Below are 23702 nucleotides of genomic sequence, written 5' to 3'. Positions count from 1 at the left end.
GCAGGAATGCTAACCATTGTGTTGGGGAGATGAGACAAGATTAAGAAGAAGCTTTTAGATTTGGAGATAATGGGCATTTAGAATGTCAGAACTCAAGTATGGGGCACAATGACTCATCTCTGCCACCGAACGGGGTGTACTGTTCACAGAAAACATGCTTTTGCAAATGGGAACGTAAAGCCAGGATAGGTGATTAAAGGAAAGGAAAATGCATAGACATGAGAGCAGGTTAGGCACTTAGGACTATGACCTCTGTTCGTGCAAAAACACCAACTTGAAATGATTGGGCCAAATAATCCTGCTTCAAAATTCAGCACAAATTTGGCAACATGTATAGTTATAACTAGATTCAAGTAAAATTTTTTTAAAGGAATATTTTCGGAAAACCTTCCAAAGATATATCAAGAACCTTTTGATACCAAATTCATGAGACAAAATAAATATACATAGGATGATTGTTAGTTCTGTTCTTGTGATATATTTATTAGTCACAAGTAGGCTTGCACTGACACTGCACTGAAGTCACTGTGAAAATCCCCGAGTCGCTACACTCTGATATCTGCTCGGGTACTGAGGGAGAATTTAACATGGCCAATGCACCTAACCAGCATGTCTTTCAGACTGTGGGAGGAAACCCACGCAGGCACTGGGAGAATGTGCAGACTCCAGACAGTGACCAAGCCAGGAATCAAACCAGTGCTGTGAGGCAGCAGTGCTTAACATAAGAACATAAGAAATAGGAGCAGGAGTAGGCCATCTAGCCCTTCGAGCCTGCCCTGCCATTCAATAAGATCATGGCTGATCTGTCGTGGCTCAGTTCCACATTCCCGCCCTCTCCCCATAACCCTTAATCCCCTCTCATCAAAAACCCATCAACCCGCGTCTTAAAAATATTTAGCGAGGTAGCCTCCACCACTTCAATGGGCAGAGAATTCCAGAGATTCACCACCCTTTGAGTGAAGAAGTTCCTCCTCAACTCCGTTCTAAACCGCCCCCCCCCACCTTTATCTCCAGGCTGTGCCCCCTAGTCCTACTGTCCTTTCTGAGCGGGAAGAATCTCTCCACCTCTATCCTATCCATCCCATTCATCATCTTATACGTCTCAATGAGATCTCCCCTCATTCTTCTAAACTCTAACGAGTACAAGCCTAGTTTATTCAGCCTCTCCTCATAGCTCAACCCCCTGATACTTCATTCACTCATTTCTTGGAACGCTATGATGCTTAGGAATAATACTGGATGACTAAGTGCTGGACAAAGATTTTAGTATTATAATGTCAGCTGCGTATAATTGCCACGGAGCCTATACAGTTTGGTGGACTTGAGCACAAAATCCAGGCTGCAACTCCAATGGAAATTGTGGGAGTGTTGCTCTCTGCAGATAAAGTCTGAGTACAACACTGCCCATAGGCTGCCCTTTTATACTTTACATTTTCTAAAACTATGGATATAAAGACAGGTCTGACAAATGCTAACCTTTCCTGGGTTCTTATTTTTTAAAATATTTCAATAATTTGAGTTCAAAGCTTCTGTGACATTGAGAGCAAAAAATAATGTGGCACCTTGATGTAAAAGTCTAAATTAGATAATTAGATGAAAATAAATACAAGTATTACTGAAAAAAGGCACATGTTGAAACTTTTCATCTTGCGCTCATCAGGATAGTTCACAAGAATACCATATGTAAAGGGAACAACAATTTATCATGTGAAGAGAGTGCTGATTAATTGTCATGCTTAATGAGAAGTTGTTATGCTTCATGTGAACTGTTTTGTGCTGCTACAAGTGGCGTTCACTACTTACAAGATGTTGCCCTCAAACCACAAAGACATTCTGTCTACCACGTAAACCAGTAATGTGGAATATGAATTTCAATACTGGTGTGATGCCAGGTATGTAGGCTGTACATCCCAAAACTGGCAGATTGTATCAAACAACATGTCCCTTCAACTATTCAACAGCACCCAACAAGCCTGTGCTTGCTACACTCAAAACAGTGTCTATCATTAGATGTGATTGTGTGTTTGGATAACATTTGCTAAACAATCCTGAGTATGCCAAGAATTATGCTGACAACCAATTTAAGATCACAATGTGACGTACTAACAGTCCTAGAAACTACATAAATTACACAGGGACATGTTTGTTGCAGACGTATGCACGTTGCACATGTTTCAATTAAACAAAATAAGTGACAGCCATTCTCTGGTTCATTACTCAGGGCAATGCTTTGACTAATCAGTCAACCTGCCTGGTTTGAATTTAAATAAAGCTGGGCAGTTAATTATTTGTCAACTATTAACTGGTGCATTTTCCATGGTAAAACATCTATCATTCAGAGTCCACTTGCCAACCAATCAGCACTGCCTTCTAATGAAGTGTCAATTTTTATCCCCTTTGCATTTGGTAGTCTTGCAAAATGTCTTGATAAGTGCAAGAAGATAAGCTTTGATGTGACATTTTTTCAATAATTAAATTCTGAACTACTGAATGGCTATTTGTGAACATACTTAATTTTATCATTCTGGTGTTTTAGGACATACATTTCCAGTAGATCAATATTTCTTGGAGGATGCGCTTACAATGACCAGGTAAGTTGTTTACATTGCATCAATATGTGGCGTAAGTGACTACCATAAAATTAAATGATTGTGAATTACATTTTCTTTTAAGGTCTACCATAGACTTGTAAATTGAATTTGAAAGAATTGAACTGTGATTTTAGGGAATTCGGGCACATCATTCAGCCACTTTGCTTGCATATCTACACTGGATGATGTCAATGTTTGGGCATATATCAGGAATTCTATGATTCATATTAATGCATCTACATTTCTTCCCATGGTGGTTTCTCTCCATGTTAGCTGGACCCTCCGAAGAGGTAGCCACAGGATCTGCTTTCTGTTCTCACATGATTAACATAGCTATTATCAAACTGATCCTATGTTATAGCAAGAAGCCTTCCAATAAAGCAAAAACAGTAAGAAGACTTTCGACTGTTTGTAGGTCAATGAATTTTATGTACATGCACAAAAACAAATAAAATGTTTTCCAAACCCCCAATTTCTTAACCATATTCTGATACTAAAATTTTGACGGCCTTGGAATTGGACTGGGATATTATAGCAATGAACAAAACATAGCTAAGGGAGGGACAGGATTGGCAACTCAATGTTCCAGGATACAGATGTGTTAGGAAAGATAGAACAGGAGGTAAGTGAAGAGGGGAAATTGCACTTATGATTAGGGAAAATATCATGGCTGTACTGAGAGGCGATATATCTGAGGGTTCAGCCACTCAGCCTATATGGGTAGAATTGAGAAATAAGAAGGAGGAAATCACTTTGTTAGGGTTGTGCTATAGAGCCCCAGATAGTTGGCAGGAAATTGAGGAGCAAATATGTAAGGAGATTACAGATAGCTCCACGAAAAACAGAGTAGTAATAGTCAGGGATTTTAACTTTCCCAGCATTGACTGGGACAGCCATGGTATTAGAGGGTCAGATGGAGAGAAATTTATTGAGTATATTCAGGAGGAACTTCTCATTCGGTATGTGGATGGCCCGAGAGGGGGCAAAACTTGACCTCCTCTTGGGAAATAAGGAAGGGCAGGTGACAGAAGTGTTAGTGAGGGATCATTTTGGGACTTGTGACCATAATTCTATTAGTTTTAAGATAGCTATGGAGAATGAAAGGTCTGGCCCAAAAGTTAAAATTCTAAATTGGGGCAAGGCTAATTTTGATGGTATCAGGCAGGAAATTTCAAAAGTTAATTGGCGGAGTCTGTGGGAAGGCAAAGGGATAACTGGTAAGTGGCAGGCTTTCAGAAGTGTGTTAAGCAGGGTTCAGGGTAAGCACATTCCTCTTAGAGTGAAGGGCAAGGCTGGCAGAAGTAGGGAACCCTGGATGACTCGGGATATTGAGGCCCTGGTCAAGAAGAAGAAAGAGACACATGACATGCATAGGCAGCTGGGATCAAGTGAATCCCTTGAAGAATATAGTGGGCGTAGGAGTAAAGTTAAGAGAGAAAGGAGGACAAAAAGGGACACGAGATTGTTTTGGCAGATAAGGCAAAGGAGAATCCAAAGAGCATCTAAAAATACGTAAAGGGCAAAAGAGTAACAAGGGAGAGAGTAGGGCCTTTTAAGGATCAACAAGGTCATCTATGTGTAGATCCACAAGGGATGGGTGAGATCCTAAATGAATATTTCTCATCCGTATTTACTGTTGAGAAAAGCATGGATGTTAGGGAGCTTGGGGAAATAGTGATGTCTTGAGGAGAGTACATATTACAGAGAAAGAGGTGCTGGAAGTCTGAAAGCACAACAAGGTAGATAAATCCCCGGGACCTGATGAAGTGTATTCCAGGACATTGTGGGAGGCTAGGGAAGAAATTGCAGGTCCCCTAGCAGAGATATTTGAATTATTGATAGTCATGGGTGAGGCGCCTTAAGATTGGAGAGTGGCAAATGTTGTGCCTTTGTTTAAAAAGGTCTGCAGGGAAAACCTTGGGAACTACAGGCCAGTGAGCCATACATCTGTGATGGGTAAGTTGTTGGAAAGTATTTTGAGAGACAGAATCTACAAGCATTTAGAGAGGCAAGTACTGACTGGGGACAGTCAGCCTGGCTTTGTGAGTGGAAAATTATGTCTCACAAATGTGAGTTTTTTGAAGGGGTAATCAAGAAGGTAGATGAGGGCAGTGCATTTGATGTTGTCTACATGGACTTTAGCAAGGCTTTTGACAAGGTACCGCAGGTTGTTGCATAAGAACATAAGAAGTAGGAGCAGGAGTAGGCCATCTAGCCCTTCGCGCCTGTCCCGCCATTCAATAAGATCATGGCTGATCTGAAGTGAATCAGTTCCACTTTCCCGTTTTCTCCCCATAACCCTTAATTCCCTTGTCTATCAGAAATCTATCTACCCGTGACTTAAATATATTCAACGAGGTAGCCTCCACCACTTCAATGGGCAGAGAATTCCGAAGATTCACCACCCTTTGAGTGAAGAAGTTCCTCCTCAACTCTGTTCTAAACTGCCCTCCCCTTATTTTGAGGCTGTGCCCTCTAGTTCTGCTATCCTTTCTGAGCGGGAAGAATCTCTCTACCTCTACCCTATCCATCCCCTTCATCATCCTATACGTCTCTATAAGATCCCCCCTCAGCCTTCTAAACTCTAACGAGTACAGACCCAGTCTATTCAATCTCTCTTCATAAGCTAACCCTCTCACCTCTGGTATCAGCCTGGCGAACCTTCTCTGTACTCCCTCCAAGGCCAATATATCCTTTCTCAAATACGGGGACCAAAACTGCACAGTACCCCAGCTGCGGCCTCACCAGTGCCCTGTACAGTTGCAGCAAGACATCCCTGCTTTTATATTCTATCCCCCTCGCGATAAAGGCCAACATTCCATTCGCCTTCTTGATCACCTGCTGCACCTGCAGACTGGGTTTTTGTGATTCGTGCACAAGGACCTAAGATTCAATCTCACGGGATCCAGGGTGAGGTATCTAAATGGATACAAAATTGGTTTCTTGCTGGAAGCTAGAGGGTGGTTGTAGAGGGTTGTTTTTCAAACTGGAGGCCTGTGACCAGCTGTGTGCCTCAGGGATCAGTGCTGGGTCCACTGTTGTTTGTCATTTATATTAATGATTTGGATGAGAATATAGGAGGCCTGGTTAGTAAGTTTGCAGGTGATACCAAGATTGGCAGCATAGTGGACAGTGAAGAAAATTGTCTCTGATTGCAACAGAATCTTGATCAATTTGGCCAATGAGCTGACGAATGGCAGGTGGAGTTTAATTTAGATAAATGCGAGGTGATGCATTTTGGTAGATTGAACCAGGGCAGGACTTACTCAGTTAATGGTAGGGCACTGGGGACAGTTACAGAACAAATAGATCTACGGGTACGTGTTCACAGCTCCTCAAAAGTGGAGTCACAGTAGACAGAGTGCTGAAGGAGGCATTCGGCATGCTTCGTTTCATCGGTCAGAACATTGAATACAGGAGTTGGGACGTGTTGTTGAAGTTGTAGAAGACATTGATAAGGCCACACTTGGAATACTGTGTACAGTTTTGGTCACCCTATTATAGAAAGGATATTATTAAACTAGAAAGAGTGCAGAAAAGATTTACTATGATTCTACCCAGACTTGATGATTTGAGTTATAAGGGAGGCTGGATAGACTGGGACACTTTTCTCTGGCATATAGAAAGCTGAGGGTGATCTTATAGAGGTCTATAAAATAATGAGGGCACAGATCAGCTTGATAGTATCTTTTCCAAAAGGTAGGGGAGTCTTGAGGGCATAGGTTTAAGGTGAGAAGGGAGAGATACAAAAGTGTCCAGAAGGGCAATTCTTTTCTCTCAGAGGGTGGTGAATGTCTGGAACAAGCTGCCAGAGGTAATAATAGAGGCGGGTACAATTTTGTCTTTTAAGAAGCATTTAGACAGTTACATGGATGAGATGGGTACAGAGGGATAAGGGCCAAATGTGGGCAATTGGGATTAGCTTAGGGGCTTTAAGAAAAAGGGCGGCGTGGACAAGTTGGACTGAAGGGCTTGTTTCCATGCTGTAAACCTCGATGACTCTATGCATGCATATTTGACTTGGGGTGGCCTGGCATTGATTTCATTTCCTGGGGAGAGATCAAACTAATTTGAAGTAGTGTATCCTCTGATGTAAACTCCTACAACATTTATTCCAGATACGTTTTGGAAGATAAAAGCCCCTATGCACGAACTGGGAAACCGAACCAATATGCTGACACCTGGGGAGCAAAAGGTAAAAATAACTGGAATTCAGTGGAATTGTTTGAGGAGCAGCTAAGGTCTTTACATCTTCAAGATTCACCATCAATCAAAGACAGCATTCCAGACCAGCATCTTACTGTTAATCAACTGATGGTCCGATACAAAGGTAGGCTGCTGCACCATTTTTCTGCATGTGATTGTTGAAGAAAATGACTAAATATTATCCTTACAGCCACAGGAATTGGACTTGAATTCAGTAAGAATATGAAACTATAGTCTCCACCTCCCCAAGTTTTGATGGCATCCTTGGCCAAAGTGGTTTGGCTAACATTGGCCAAATTGCTCATGAATATGTGGCATCACCAGTTTGCAATCTTATTTAGTGATCCAGAGGTGTAGATGTGTACTTGGTGACCTCCCCCATCCATACAGCCCTCCAAAATCTCTGCATTTCTCCAGTTCTGCCCTCTTGTGTATCCCAAATTTCCTTTGCTCTACCATTGGCAGTTGTGCCTTCAGCTACTTTGACCTACAACTTTTTAATTTCCTCCCTAAATATTTCCACCTCTTTTTAAGATGCTCCTTAAAACCATCTTTTGACCAAGCCTTTGGTCACATGTTCTAATATTTCCTTATATGCCTGTCTCATTATGTTCCTAGGAAGCTTTAGAGACATTCTTTTTCATTCAAAGTTCTAATAAATGCAAAATGCTATCGTTGCACAGTTGTCAATATTTTTCTGCTGTTAGAGGTGAGGTGCATTCAGTGGACATGTAGAGTTGAGGTCAACTAACTTGCTCAAGGGGAAGCTATGTCTGTAGTGAGCCATAATGTCACTGACCAGGACATATACATTGCAATCACTGGGAAGAAAAGTTGCTCCATAGAGAAGTGCTGTCATCCACCAGGAAAGTATTTACAGATTTTTTTTTAAAAGACTGACGGTTCTAATTAACAAGCATGAACATTCATCTCTTCACTTCCTCAACGTTGATTGAGATGGTTTTATCAAGGATCCATGGCTATCCAGAATATTAGCTTCCCTAAATGGACAGATAGGGAATGCAATGCAATCCCACTGTATTGTCTGCATGTTCTGAAGCTTTTAACACATTGACAGTGCTGTCCTTCTCCATTGCCACTCTCCCAGTGGTCGGTTCAGCTGGAATCCTCGCACTGAATTCAACTCGTAGCTGATTGTAACAAGAACATTTCCAAAAATGAATTTTGTTCTGATACTCATTCCATTAGCACCAGGGAGTCAAAGGAAACTGGCTTCAAATGAGCAGCTTTAACACAATCAAGGAGTTCAGCTTATTTTGTGATTTGCACTGTTAAGCACTTTGTGCTCCAGATTAGTTGCATGAAATCCATGTCAGCAGATACAGCTTTTTTTCCTGTGTGAACACTATAGTCAACTGTAATTAATCATACATTTAACAGCAGCACATGTGGTCAACTCTTGAGTTCAGCAAATTTCACAGCTAACCATCTGGAGCTCAAAGTTTCTGTGTTCTGAAGTCTGATGCAGCAGTTATTTTTTTTCTATATCTACTTTACAATCCTGTTATGTTTCAGCATTCAACATTTCTATCACTTCCAAATTTTACAGATCCTGATTGTTCTGCCAATCAAATTTTTGGTCTGAACATTGCATCAGAAATTTATGAGCTATCAGGCCTCCTAATACTTGCTACTTTTCCACCACGTTATCTCTTTATAATTATAACCCTTTCCTTCCACCTTCATTTATACAGATGGGGCAGCACAGTGGTTAGCACTGCTGGTTCACAGCACCAGGGACCTGGGTTCGATTCCCAGCTTGGGTCACTACCTGTGCAGAATCTGCACGTTCTCCCTGTGTCAGCGTGGATTTCATCTGGGTGCTCCAGTTTCCTCCCACAGTCCAAAAGATGTGCTAGTTAGGTTATGGCCATGTTAAATTCTCTCTGTGTACCCAAACTGGCACTGGAGTGTGGCAACTAGGGGATTTTCATAATAACTTCATTGCAGTGTTAATGTAAGCCTACTTGTGACAATAATAAATAAACTTTAAACTACCAAACTATCATTAAAAAGTCTGATTTTTCCTACATGCTATGAAGTTTAAAGAGGAATAGACTTGTACACAGCACTCTTCTTTAGGCCAAGTCTGTACCATGTTCATTCTCATGACTTTGTTGGATTCCCCTAGCAATGCATCCTAAGATCCAGGTAGGCTTCACATTGCTGCTGACACTGTGCTCTTGTTTCAACGAGCTGCTCCTAGATCACCCACTGATGTCCAATAACCTGGAGCAAATTAGTTTATCTTTATTCTCTCCTCCTACCTCCAAACTGATTGCCAATCCATGTCAGCAGGTTACCTCCAATTTTGAGTTCTAATGTTTGCTAATAATCTCTTGTGTAGACTCTTAACAAATGCTTTCTGGGAGTTCATATAGCTAGCTTCAAGAGACATACTCTCCTTTCTACCATGTTATTGTCTGACCTCCTCAAATAGTTTGGTTATATTAGTTAAACAATACACATCAACTCACTCTCTCCCTCTCTCTTGACCAGTTGATATTTGTGAAGGTATTCAGCCATTGTTCCTGATTATAGATTCCAGTAACATTCCCTCAATTTGATGTTAAAAATGATGATGAAAGAACCTGTTTTTTCCTGCCTGTATTAAATAATGGAGTGACAAGTGCAACTTCTCAATTTAACCTGAAGTGCTTTGAAAAATAAAGACTAAAGTAACTGACTGAAATAGCAATTGCTGTTTCATTGTGTTATCAGCAACAGCTCACAGGCTATTAATTTATATTAATTGTGTTTAAGTGCACGCAGGTGATGGGCTATAAGTGGAAATTCATTTTTCCACTTATTTACTGATTGGGTTAGGAGACGTATGTTTGTGATGTGTAACTCTGTAAATAAATTATAGAAGTCTTGAAGATTGGCTTCAGTTCTATCCTTTACCAACTGGTTTTATGGGGCAGAATGTGATGCCACCATGTATCGCTTCCTCTGGGAGGTGGGAGCAGACAGCCAATATTATTAGCTAAAACAAATTGATATATTTATAAATGGGCTAATACACTGCTGCAACAAGTTTGCTGAAAGTACAATATTTAAAACAAACACCTCAAAATAGGGTCGACTTTTATACGAGATGAAAGGTTACTTTTTTGTAGGCTAAAAATCGTGGTGTGAGTGTTAGCATGACTTTTTACATGATTTTTAAATTTTTTATTCATTTGTGGGGCACATAGGTGTCACTGGCTGGGCCAGCATTTACAGCCCATACCTAGCTGCCCTTGAACTGAGTGCCTTGGCCATTTCAGAGGCAGTTGATGGCATTGATTGGCTCTGGAGTCACATGTAGGCCAGGCCAGGTAAGAATGGCAGATTTCCTTCCCTAAAGGACATTAGTGAACCAGTTGGGGTTTTACAATAGTCAACAATGATTTCACGGTTATCAGCAGTTTCTTAATTCCAGATTTTTTTTAAATTCAAATTCCACCATCTGCCGTGATGGAATTCGAACCCGCGTCCCCAGAACATTAGCTGAGTTTTTGGAATAGTAGTTCAGCGATAATACCACTAGGCCAACACCTCCCCATTGTGGTATATATGGTACTTTTTAATCAGAAGTCTATGCTTCCTAAACACATTCTGAAAACTAATTTCTGCTTTGTATCTTAAATGTTTCACCACTTAATAAATTTAAACTAGTTGTATGTATACCAGATTTCATTGATGCCTTTGTTTGTTTCCTTTCCTAAGTGTGTGTTCCTGGAGCAACACCTATATTTGGAAATCTTGATATTATCACTTCCCAAACACAATGATATTTTAGATTTCAACCAGCACATGGCTCCTTCAAAAGTAGCCGTTTAGGAAATTGCATGTCTACTACTTATACATGGTACTCTTCTTTCTTACTTAATGGGGACATTTGTAGAATTGAGGCAGCACAGTGGGTTAACACTGCTGCCTCACAGTGCCAGGGACTCAGGTTCAATTCCTGGCTTGGGTCACTGTCTGTGTGGCATTTGCACATTCTCCCCATGTCTGCATGGGTTTCCTCCGGGTGCTCTGGTTCCTTCCCACAGTCCAAAGATGTGCGGGTTAGGTGGATTGGCCATTCTAAACTGTCTCTTAGTGTCAAGGGGACTGGCTAGGTGCATGGAGTTATGGAGATAGGGCCTGCGTGGATTGTGATTGGTGCAGACTTGATGAGTCGAATGGCCTCCTGTACTGTATGATTATATGACTATATGATTCTAGAATGATTTTGTTCTATTTATTGTGGTCCAAAGACAAGTAAAGGTCATCTGGTCCATCAAGCCTGTCCCACACAACTGGCATTTCTTGTGAAACATAATACCCACTCTCCCCATCTAATCTGAAACCGTGTAATTGCAGTCAATTAGGGGAGGTGTTTTGGAAATTCCAATTTTAAGCTATCAAAATTAGTCCAGCAGTTTACTCTGACCAAAAAAATGGCTCACAGAGCTAACTTTTTGAATAAGGTGATGCCCTGCTCCAGCGAGTATCATGTCCAGCTCTCGTCTGAAGAAACTCAGTCAACCAGCATCTAATTCACATTATTCTTAAATAGTACTGGACTTGCCTCCATCAACATGAGGAAGAAGTGAAGTGGAAATGTGAATTTCTGTTGATATGCAGTTAAGAGTGCATGTTAATTGCACAGCAAATGGCAACAGCATACGTTGTACTGCATGTTCTCGTATTGTTTTGCTCAAGTTTCTTCTCCTTTTAGGGGTTAGTAAATCAGTATTAAAGACTATGGCTGGTATGGACATGGATAAGATCAACTTGGATTTAATAGAGGCTCTACTAGAGTGGATAGTGGATGGAAAACATAATTACCCTCCAGGTCAGTGGAGCCATATACAGTCTACTATGCACTTACAACTGTGTAATTTCTAAGAGTAGCTGTTTAAGCAGCCAATGAACAATATGTGTCTGATAGCTTGAATTTTGCTTAAAGGTCAGTTCTACTGAAGGCTGTTATACAGTGGAGGTGCAAATGGGGCTGTGTGCAGTTCTGCCCTCAATGTCCCTGTAAGATGATTGCCATGAGCTTTGTTGAACAAGAATATTTTATTGAGAGATGAGGTGAAAGAGAAGACACATTTAGAAGCTACATATATTCACACACAAGGCCCTATCCTTTGCAGGCAGAAGGAGCATGTCCATGTATTGCACCTTTTTCAACTAAACAAAGGCTTTGCTGGAGGAAACCAAAGCTAAGAGAAAATCAGTGATTCCTCAACTTCAAGACATATCACAACATTTCGAAGCTGATTGTACTACTCCAGCAAAGCCTTTGTTTAGTTGAAAAAGGTGCAATACATGGACATGCTCCTTCTGCCTGCAAAGGATAGGGCCTTGTGTGTGAATATATGTAGTTTCGAAATGTGTTTCCTCAATGGACAGTGCTTGCGAAACAGTCCTGATTTATATTGACTATCAACTTAAAAACAAGTTGGGCTCGTAGTGTGGCTCATTTACAAGTGCTAAAAGGGAACGTGACAGGTTGTTTCTCTTTTTAAGCAACTAAGCTTCCTTAATAAAGTAATTTATAAATCTTTGTGATTGTCAGGCATTACAAAGGTAGTGTAAAGTATGAGAATAATAGTCATGTTTCATGATTTTGTTTTAATTTTTATTTGATTTGATTATTCCAATAGGTGCTGTCTTAATATTCTTGCCTGGCCTTGCAGAAATCAAATTATTATATGAACAACTTCAATCCAACCCTTTCTTCAACAACAGGCGTGAAAAAAGGTTTGTAACTTGGAGTAAAGTAAGAAGGGCTAATTTTTTTAGGATATCTTTAGGTGCTCTACTTTTAACAAGGATAACAACATCATGAAGAGAATCACTAAAATGAAACCAAAGAAAAATTAAAAGCAGAACCTCAAAGGTAACAATCTCTGGTTTATCACCTGAGCCATGAGCAAATGTAAATAAGATTAGAACAATGAATGGTTTGGGTGAAATGGATTTTCATTCATGGAGCATTGGTACTGGGAAATGTGGGAGTTGCACTGTTGAGATGGTCCTCACCTAAACCATTCTGGCAAGTCCTATATCTAGGGAAGTGGAGAGGGCTTTGAAGTACGTGGTGGGAGGAGAGGGATGTGTGAGAAGAGATGTGTAAATCAAAGAAAAAGTGAGGTAATACAGCAAGGTAGCAATCTGGATAATAGTCCGTGTTTCGGAGGGAGAGCCCATCAGCAGATCAGGCCAGAAATTGCAAAAATGGTGAAAGATAAAGACTGTGTCTGAGTGCAAGCAGCCTTGCTAACAAAATTGATGAGTTGTCAGCCCAGATGGGAAAAAAAATGATCTAATAGCCATTATTGAACCCGGGTCTCTGGTGCTAACCACTGTGCTGTTACTTGAAAATCAAGAGGTGAAAGGGAGAGAGAAACATAAAACAATCACCATCATCAGGGGAAACTGCTGGGAAAATGATTGGACCAAAAGGCTGACAAGTCCCTAGGAGCAGATGGCCTGCATCATAAGAGTCTTAAAATAAGTGGCTGCAGAAATAGTAGAGGTGTTGGCAATGATCATCTAAAATTTCTTGGAATCTGGAAGAGTCCCACTGGATTTGAAAAATAGCAAATTATCTTTATTCAAGAAAGGAGAAAGCTAGAAAGCAGGAAGCTATTGGCCAATTAGCCTAGCATTTGTCATAGGGAAATTGTTAAATCCATTATCAAGGAGGTTATAGCAGGACAATCGTAATATGATCAGGCAGACTTAACAGGGTTTAGTGAAAGGGAATTCATGTTTAATTAATTTGAGTTCATTGAGGGCATAACAAGCAAGGTGAAGCCTGTAGATATGGTATACTTGAATTTCAAAAAAGCTGCCACATCAATAGTTATTAAGTCTTCTTTGTTCCATTTTATATCTTGTTCTCAATCAATTTCACTATACCGCATGTGTAATTTGCATTTTGGTGTAGGATCCATATGATATGGACAGCTGATCATCTACTTGTGGAAGTTTTAAATTTTGGTTATAGGTTAACAGTAGTTGATCTGCAGAATCCAAAAACACTCAAAAAAGAAAATCATAACAGACCACCCTGGGTTCCAGCAGCTGGTACCAAACCAATAATGGTGAGGTCGCCACTCTGGCATTTTCAGTGGAGAAAGTTCAGTACCAATATACAAGTTATTTTTAAACTATGTTTTTGTGGGCAATAATAAATCTAACTTGATGTTGCTGTTTCAGAATTTCTCGTATATTAATTCATGGCAAAACAGTATTGCCAATGAATGTTTTTCATTGACAATGAAATAAACTGACTGTTCTCTTCCAGGTGTGTTATACACCCACTGCACTCTTCACTATCCAGTGAGGAACAACAAGCTGTCTTCTTGCGTCCTCCTAAAGGAACCACCAAGATCATAATCTCTACCAACATTGCTGAAACTTCAGTCACCATTGATGATGTTGTTTATGTTATTGATTCTGGCAAGATGAAAGAAAAGAGGTACAGAATAATATTACAAAATAATTTAAGACTTAATGGAGATAGTAAAACTGGGTTAGAGTGCCATCTCTTAACCTCTTGAGCAAAATTTCAATCCTGCAAAGACAACCATCTTATGTCCAGGGTTATCACTGCCGTTGGTTTGGGTAGGTCTTAATCTGGAATCTAACTGACTAGTGCTCTTGGCAATACATCAAGTCAGGAATTTATAAGGAGGCTGATACTCTGGTTGGGGTAAACCAAGGATGTGTACGAGTGGCTATGAAACTGGAGCAAAAGAACCAGAGAGACAATGAAAAGACCATTTCCTTTTGCACAACATGGGGAATGCACAACCTGAAAGGATGGTGAATGTGCAAACTTTAGGGCCGTGGAGAAATTCCAGCAGAGCAGGAATAATTGGAAAGTTATTTCAAAGAGCTGTCCCGGGCATGATGGGTCGAATCAACTCCTGTGCTCTGAGAACACCAGTTTTAACCTTCCTAAATGATTGAGAACACTTTCAAAATAGTTAGAACTGCCATGTGAGATACCTGCATCTAATTCAAGGAGGAAGAAAGATTTTCCATGAACATTGATACAGCAACTGGAATTAGTTTTAAATAGATGAGTGGGGGGAGAGCAGAGAAGTAATCCAATCCTAGAGTGGATGTGAATACAGAAGTCCAGAAACTTACTAATACTAAGACCCAGAAAAAAAAGACACTGGAACACACAATGAGACAAATCTCCAAAAAGTAACTTATTCATGTATGATAGAAGCAATGGTACTAAGTTACTAGAACTGGAAGCTGTTGTAGCGTTAGGGTAAGAAATCTCACAATTTCAGGTTAAAGTCCAACCAGTTTATTTGATAGTAAACCCACAAGCTTTCGGAAACACTGTTCCTTCGTCAAGTGTGTGGAAAGTTCTGATTAGAGAAGGGCGTATAAAGGCACACACAGTTTAAACTGTAAACACAGTTTTAATCTGTAAACTGTGTGTGCCTTTGTATGCCCTTCTCTGATCAGAGCTTTCCACACACCTGACGAAGGAACAACGTTTCCGAAAGCTTGTGGGTTTACTATCAAATAAACTGGTTGGACTTTAACCTGGTGTTGTGAGATTTCTTACTGTGTTTACCCCAGTCCAACGCCAGTATCTCCACATCGTAGCATTAGGGAACAGCAATGTAACTGGAATGTAATAGAAGCATGACTAAACCCAGAGGATGGAAATCAATTTAATATTGAGGATGTGGAGTGCTTACAGAGGTCAGAAAAGAAGGTAACAAGTAACCACGTATGTCCAGGACAGTTGGGAGATAAATAAGGTTGATCTTCATATAATTACAGAATCTTCCAGCAAACATAATGGTGTTTGTTTCATCGTGCCTCTGTCAGCCCTTTGAGAGAACTATCCGATTAATCCAGTTTCTCTGATACATTCAACATCATTTGTGCTGCAAAGTATTTTAGCTTTTGTCCTCAAATTTGAAATCTCAATGCTGTATGGGAGTGCAGTCAGTCTCGTCTGATGTGTCATATGCTTATTGACTTGCAGGTATGATCCATGCAAAGGGATGGAGAGCCTAGAGGACACCTGGGTATCGCGAGCTAATGCCCAGCAGAGGAAGGGTCGAGCTGGGCGTGTAGCTTCAGGGATCTGCTTTCACTTGTTTACCAGTCACTGGTACCATCACCACCTCCAGGAGCAGCAGCTGCCTGAGATTAAGAGAGTGCCTCTGGAACAACTTTGCCTAAGGTTGGGAAGAATTATTTATGGAGTCGCAATAGTTACAAAATAACTGTGTATGAAGAAAAATATTGATTCTAACTTAAATTTGCAGCTGTTTAAAATGTAGAAAGAAGGAATTTGCATGTCTGTTGCATATTTCAAGACTTTGGGGTCCCAAAACACTAACATAGAAGTATTTTTGATGTGGCAGCAAATTTGTAAGCAGTTAGATTCCACCAGTGGTGTGATAATGACTGGATCATTTGTTTTTAATGCTGATGATTTGGGGAAGAATTTTACGAAGGAAGTATCCCTGCTTCTCTTCGAAGTGTTCCCATGAAATCTTTGACATCCACACAAGAGAGAGGCTTCAATTTAACGTCTCATCTGAAAGGCAAGCCCTAACCTGGAGTGTCAGCCTAGATTTTGTGATCAAGACCTTAAGAGTGGGACTATAACCCAAAACCTTTTGACTCATGAAGGCTACCAACTGATCCATGGCTGACACATAGCATGTACATTCTCTGTACAGCAACCTATACAAACCCCAAAATGAACTGAATGTGGGCAGTGTCAAACCAAACTCCACTCTGCTGCAATCCACAATACTGTGTGTTTGATGTTAAGAGTAGATGAGAATGAACTGTTTCAACTGGTAAGAGGATTGGTAAAGATTTTAAGATAATTAGCAAAAGAACCGGCAGGGAGATGAGAATTTTTTTAACAAGGGATGATTTGTTCCTATGGTCTGGAATGCACCATCTGAAAGGGTGGCAGGAGCAGATTCACCAATAACATTCATGAGGGAATTGGAATTAAACTCGAAAAGGAAAACTTTTCAGGGTTATGGGATAGAGCGGAGAAGTGGAACTAATTGAATAGCTGTTTCAAAGAGATGGCACAGGCGCAATGGACCAAATGGTCATCTCTTTTGGTTCTATAAGATGTAGATGTTTATTTAGTTTGTCCTTGTGCTGTAGATAATGTTCCATTGTGCAGAATGGTTTGCAATTTTGTAGCAACAATTGGGACTGACAAGCACAAGTGAAAGGTGCACACTGAGAAACTGAGGAAAGACTTCATATGCTCAAGAAGTAGTTGGTTCGAGGTGTCAAATTGAACTAGACCTTGTTATTCATCATTGGCAATCCGTTGAACAAGTATTCTCATCAGTGTATTCCTATGAATGTGAATGCTATTAAATATGGAGACCAGACCGCTGCAATCATAGCTATATGGTCTGCTTTCTTGTTAGAAGAAAATAAAGAAAATTCTGGAATCACTTTTGAGCCAATTTTGCAATGTATTTATTATTGTAGTGTAGGAAATATGGTAGCCAATTTGTAAACAGCGCTGTCCCAGAAACAGAGATAATGACCAGATCTGCTTCAGCGATTTTTGGTTGAAGGATAAATTTTGGCAAACTCTCCAGCTCTTCTTGGAAGTAATCCCATGAGATCTTTTATATCCACTTGAGAGAGCAGAGTCTTGGTTTAATATTGCATCTGAAAGCAAGCACCTCTGACAATGCTGCATTCCCTCAGTGCTGCACTATAGTGTGGCAGAGGTAACATTGTGGTGAGAATGCTGAAGGGAAATAATAATAGTTACTTTGCTAAAGTAAACTACATCAACAAAATAATTTATCTGCTCATTTTCCTTCTGCTTTTTATTTCAAAATGTGATATTGAATATAAGCCCTTTCAGTTTGGTGTCATATGTTTAAACTACAAGTGTTTCCCATCCCGCCACTCCACCCCCCACCCTCACCGGACTGGACTAAGTTATCATTTGACTGCAGTCTTTGAAGTCATTTTGTAGTAAGTATTCTGGACCATACTACATGGTGTTGATTATGTAGAATTTTTAAAAATGAATTTCAGTTATTTCTTTTCTCTTTGCCTAGGATCAAAGTTCTGGATATTTTTGCAAACCATGATTTGGAATCTGTTCTTTCGCGTCTGGTTGAGCTACCCATGGAAGAAGGTTTGAAAGCAGCTAAGAGTCGGCTGCAGGACCTCGGGGCCCTCACATCAGATGAAACACTCACTCCCTTGGGGTATCATTTAGCTTTTTTGCCAGTAGATGTCCGCATTGGAAAATTAATGTTGTTTGGTGCCATCTTCCGTTGCCTTGATCCTGCTTTGACCATTGCAGCCAGCTTGGCCTTTAAATCCCCTTTTGTAAGTAAAATTGCTACTTCAGACTTGTGCTAACATACATGAAACACATTGAAACAATAACTTCTACTGAAATATTTTGATATGCAATAGTACTTTATTGTTTACTTTTAGCAGCTATTCTGCTTAATCCTTTTTGCTGTATTGTTGTGAAGTAATTAGTTCATGGTTATAAACCCCAAAGTGCACATTTTGGTGGAATTTGTATCCTGCTGAGGCAACAGAGCAGCCCTGGAGAATGGAATGCCAGGCTACTATACCTGGCTGGTTCTCCAGTCGCATGTTGAAATGTAGAGAGAAAGACTACTGTTTGTCCATCGTCGTCGATGAGGACCTCGACACCATTAGTCATTTTGAGGCTGGATGCAGTGTGTCCAGAAGTGACTGATCAGGCCAATTCGGGCATGGAATGTCCTGGCACATATTGGGCAGACTTGTGTGGGCAGCGTAATTATTGCACTGGTGACTGTGGACTTGCGCAGCTCATGCTTAAGTTGTGCTTCAGCATTGCACTTTGCTTCATAAACTTGACAGCCCTTGTGGATGAGGCAGCGCCATGTAGGGCATTTTTGTGCCAGCATTTCCCAGGTGGTCGTATCTATGTCAAGCGACTTCAGGGAGGCCTTCAGTGTGTTTTTATACCCTCCATGCGAACGTCTTCCAGCAGAGAGTCCCCAAAAAGGAGCTGCTTAGGTATGCGCTAGTCTGGCATAAGGATGACATGACCTGCCCACCAGGTCTGCGCTCTCATCAGCAGTGTGTGGACTAATGATAGACTTCCACAAGACAAGTTATGTGGAAATGATTGAGCTGTCTTGCATGCCTTCGATACACAGTCCACGTTTCACAGGCATACAGGAGGGTAGTGAGTACCACGGTGCTGTAGACCTTCAGTTTTGTTGCTGGGCTGATTCCTCAGCGTTCCCTTACAGTGGAGCACAGTCTACCAAAAACAGAACTGGCCTGCTATCGTATGAAGCTCAATTTGCGGAATAGCAGAACAACTCTCAAAGCCATAATGCTGGGCAGCTACGACATCAGCCCTTAACAGAATCGGGCTTGCTGAGGAATCTCAACTTTGAACCGATTAGCGCAGGCTACACATTCTGTTGGATTGGCAAGTCCAAGGACTGGCCTCAACAGTTGGGCCTGAGCTTTGCCATTCTATCTGAACTAGTACACAAGTTTGACTTCCTTCCTATGGGAAATGGCAATCAACTCGTGGTTCTTCCCTTAGGTCTTACCAGTAACTAACATGCAACAGACTTAGGCTCCAGCAATGATACAGACAGGTGATTTCAAAGAAGAATTCTATGAACACCTCAGCAAGATAAGTTGAGGAGCACCCCATCAGGACAAACTCATCGTTCTTGATGTGTGCACTGACTGTAATACTCGGAGAGGAGTACCAGGACACGATGGTATTGTCAGAGCAAAATCCAATGGCAAGCTCCTTACCTCTGAAGTGCAGCAGATCTGATCTAACCATTGCAAATACAGTCTTCCAGAAAGCAGAGAAACTGTAAACAACACGGATGTACTGCAGATCCAAAAATTGGTACATGTTGGACTTGATTACCTGTAAAGACTTGCATTCCAACCATTCTTCACATTCCAATCTGTAATTATCTTGCAATTGTGTCCTACCCTATATATGCCATGTTTGTGAACCTACCTCCCACTCATCCGATGAAGGAGCAGCGCTCCGAAAGCTCGTGATTCCTCTATCTCTCCCTCTCTCTCCTCTCTCTCTCGCTCGCTCGCCCACTCGGCAAACCACATCAGTAATCTCCTAAATCAACAATCCATTGTGTGCAGTGATATTGTTGAGTCACTTCCACAGCACTGCACTCTGGAAGAACTTGCTCTTCAAGAAGAAGACACGGAGGCTATAAAGGCTCTAAGGGTAAGTCACCCGGAGCTAATGGAATTCCACCTGAAGTGTTCAAGTACAGAGAGACTCGTGTGGTTGGGAATCTCACTAGTCTCTCCTGTCTATTCTGGAACCAGGGCACTATTACAAGGATTGTTTCCATAACTAATATCTCTAAATGGAAAGGGAGTAAGTAATATTGTGTAATCAATTATTTCAATGGCTGGAAAAATTCTTGCAAGGGTTATTCTTAATCAGATTGTTGCTCACCTTATTGATATTTCATACCCGGATTCACAGTGTTGCTTCTGTGCAGCACAGGAAACAATGAACATGGTCTTTGTAGAACAGAATAGGGATTTCCTATATGGTGTTCTTTGACCTGATCAAGGCTTTTGATAGAGTAAACCAGCAAAGCCTATGGTTCTGTACAAATATGGCTGCCCTAAAAATGTGATGAGTGTCAGTTGCTTGTTTCACGATGGTATAATAGCCAGCGTGATGCAAAGTGTTATGCCATCAGGTGCCTTTCTTGTCACCAGTTGCACCAAGCAAGGCTATCTATTTGTCAAGCTGTTTCCCATATACTTTTACACTATGCTCCTGTACATATTCACTTGACACAGGAGTTCACATTCAATTCAGGACATATGGCAGGCAATCTCTGCAATTTGCAAAGGTTCGAAGCTTGTGCAATGTTTACTGAACAGTTGCTGAATAGCACATACTCTGGGAAACATTCAGCTGCTTGCTAATTGCTTTGCCTTAGCCTGATAATACTTTGGCCTGACAAGAAGACCGAGATCTTGTACTAACCTTCCATTGGCCACATATTCGGAGGCCCCACAACCACTATCAACAACATACCCCCTCCACTTAGTACAGAAGATTTGCCTTCTTGGCAGTATTATCTCGTAACATTACACTGGCTGACAGTGCCAACATTAGCTCTCAAAGACGAGCTCCGCTTTTGTCAGGCTCACTTACAGACATGAAGTTTTTCTCAAAGCAAAGATCAAAGTCTACCAGGTATTGATTATTTCATCACTTTTTTGTGGGTGCAAAACTTGGGCAACTAACCAGCATCACCTAAAACAACAGGAAGCATTCCATCTTCCTTGTCTGATATCTATTTGCAACATCAGGTAACAGGACAAAATTCCCAGCACTGAGGTTCTTGCAAATCATTGAGCGCATGTTCATCAGTGCTCAGACTCACTGGGTTGACCATGTGGTTTTCATGGAGAATTTTCGCTTGCCAAAAGCAGTACTCTATAGCCAGCCGACCATGGGAACCTGCACCACAGGACGTCCCAAGTTGGATTTAAAGACAATCTGAAAGCAGACCTTGGGGCTTGCAAGCTGGATCCCAATCCATGAGATAAAGTAACTTTGGACAAACTGAAATGGAGAAGTCTCTGTCATCAAGCAATTTTGACATTTGAAGAGAACTGTCAAGTACCTTCGATAAGTGCACTAATATCTTCATTCATTCTTCCAACACTGTCTTCATATGAAGACAATCAGTTATACAAATCAAGAGAGTCTAACATCACACATGAGACAACATCAACCAAGACTATAAATCAGTTTTTAGCTGCTGAATATTTATCTGTTAAAGTGATGAGAGAATCTATCCTCTTTTTCTTTTTAAGTGTTAGTTGAGGGTTGAATATTGGCCAGGACATCAGGAAAAACTTGTTTGCTTTTATTCAAAGTAGCGTCATGGGGATCTTTGACCATCTGTGAGGGTAATCAGGCTCTCAGTTTAAAGTTTCATCTTAAAAATGCACCTCCAATTGTGCCACTCCCCCTTAATACTGAACTGAAGCGTCAGTCTTCATTACCCTCAAATTCCTGGAGTGGGACTGAAATCAACACCATCTGTTTCAGAGGTGAGAATGTTACCACAGAGCCTAGGTTGACACCTAATTGGAACATCCACAGTTTGTAGAGAGATGTGAAAAACTGGGTTAAACTCAAAATGATTTTCAGGATTTTTGATTTTAACTGCAATTTTCTTAGAGCAGCAAAGAAAATGAAACCTTGGGGATGATCAAGAGAATAAAACACTAATGTTTGTAATTAAGTATTTTAATCAAATGCAGTTATTAATTGATAAATACATTTTAAATAAAATTTTGTGCTGTTGAAAGGTTTCTCCATGGGATAAGAGAGAAGAAGCCAAGGTGAAGAAGTTGGAATTTGCTGTGGCTCACAGTGACTTTCTTGCTTTTCTCCAAGCCTACAAGGTAAGACTCCTGAGCACTCCCTGTGAATTGTCCTCAACATTACTCATTCCTATGAAGGATTAGAAGTTACAGTAATTCTAACATCCAAGTACACCTCCCTACCTCTTCCCAATGTAACTTCATGTTTTTTAAAAAATTATCCTTGTGGGTGTGAATAACACAGGGAAGTCTCATTTCATTTTCTCCTAATGGTTTTAGTTAGGGATCTCCAAGATTTGCATCTAGTGAAGTGTGATATGTGTTCAGATCGGTACATGCCTTAAAGGAGATGAGGAAAGCAATGGTCATAAGAGTAACTTACAGAAGAGATGGAGCCTATCGAGTCCGACTCTCAGTCCAGTCAATCTCACATCCCCCCTCAATCTCTGTAGCTCTACAAGTTTATTTCCTTCAAGTGTCCATCTAATTTTTATTTTGAATTTATTGATTGTTTTCACTGCCGCCACTTTGTGAATAGCAAATTCCAAGTCATTACCATTCGCTTTGAGCTCTTCCTTGCATCTCTTGCCCAAAACCTTAAATTGGTGCAAATTTGTGTCTCCCCGTCCTTGTGCTATCAGCCAATCGGAACCGTTTTACCCTGTCTACTTTATGCAAACCTGCCATCATCGTGTGCACCTCTATCAAATTCAACCCTGAACAAATCTGATCAATCTCTAATGCACCCTTTCAAGGACCCTCGGGTCCTAACATACACTACCTAAAATTGGACCCAGTCCTTTGATTGAGACTTAACCAGAGCTTTAGAAAGATTCAACAAAACTTTCCTGCTGATGTTGCCATGATTTTGCTGCTAATGCCCATTTTGATGGTGGAGGTGTAAAGTATATTGGCTGAGTTACTGCTGTACATCATGTAAATTGCAAATACCACAGTCATAATGTATTTGTGGCAGAAGAAGCCAATATCAAAAGAGCGACACTACTCACCTGACTCTTCTAAATGGTGGCAATGCATTAGGAAGTGAGCCTTCAAACTCTGTCTTGTTTCTTCTTGTTAATGTAGTTGGTATAACCCAGCTTCTGGTCTGTGGTAACTATCTAGAATTCTGATGATGGGGTCTTGGCAATGGTGGTGCCATTGAACATCAAGGGAAGGTGACCTCACTCTGCATTTTCTTCTTGGAGATGATCATGAACCATTACTTGTGGTGTGAATGTTGAGAGTATTTTTTTTAAGTAATAAATATTTTTTAATTCAAATCTTCCACGTAGGGATGGAGTGTTGCCCTAAAGATGAGCTCTCAAGCAGGATACAATTACTGCAGACAAAATTTCTTATCTGGAAGAATATTACAGGTAGGTGGCCTTTTAGCTCTCCTGATACCTAAATGTAGTTAATGAATCAAAAATCATAGTGATTCATATTATTTTCTGATGTGTTTCTGCACGTTGT

General features: G+C 40.7%; 1 protein-coding gene across 1 annotated transcript in view; it reads left to right on the top strand.

Moving 5' to 3' along the window:
- The window catches only part of dhx57 (DEAH (Asp-Glu-Ala-Asp/His) box polypeptide 57), a 76126-nt gene that overhangs the window by 37103 nt on the left and 15321 nt on the right, over positions 1 to 23702 (top strand). Inside the window, exons 12-20 of the mRNA XM_080200164.1 lie at positions 2537 to 2591; positions 6710 to 6921; positions 11530 to 11646; positions 12464 to 12560; positions 14113 to 14286; positions 15829 to 16029; positions 17909 to 18185; positions 22212 to 22307; positions 23522 to 23605. Of these exons, the coding sequence (XP_080056290.1) occupies positions 2537 to 2591; positions 6710 to 6921; positions 11530 to 11646; positions 12464 to 12560; positions 14113 to 14286; positions 15829 to 16029; positions 17909 to 18185; positions 22212 to 22307; positions 23522 to 23605 (1313 nt within the window). The remainder of the gene's footprint in view (positions 1 to 2536; positions 2592 to 6709; positions 6922 to 11529; positions 11647 to 12463; positions 12561 to 14112; positions 14287 to 15828; positions 16030 to 17908; positions 18186 to 22211; positions 22308 to 23521; positions 23606 to 23702) is intronic.

The sequence above is a fragment of the Carcharhinus amblyrhynchos genome, chromosome 12 (assembly GCF_965287045.1).
Source record: "Carcharhinus amblyrhynchos chromosome 12, sCarAmb.v2.hapA, whole genome shotgun sequence".
Classification (NCBI taxonomy): Eukaryota; Metazoa; Chordata; class Chondrichthyes; order Carcharhiniformes; family Carcharhinidae; genus Carcharhinus; species Carcharhinus amblyrhynchos.
Note: the sequence above shows the minus strand (reverse complement) of the source record. Positions and strands in the feature narration are given on the sequence as shown.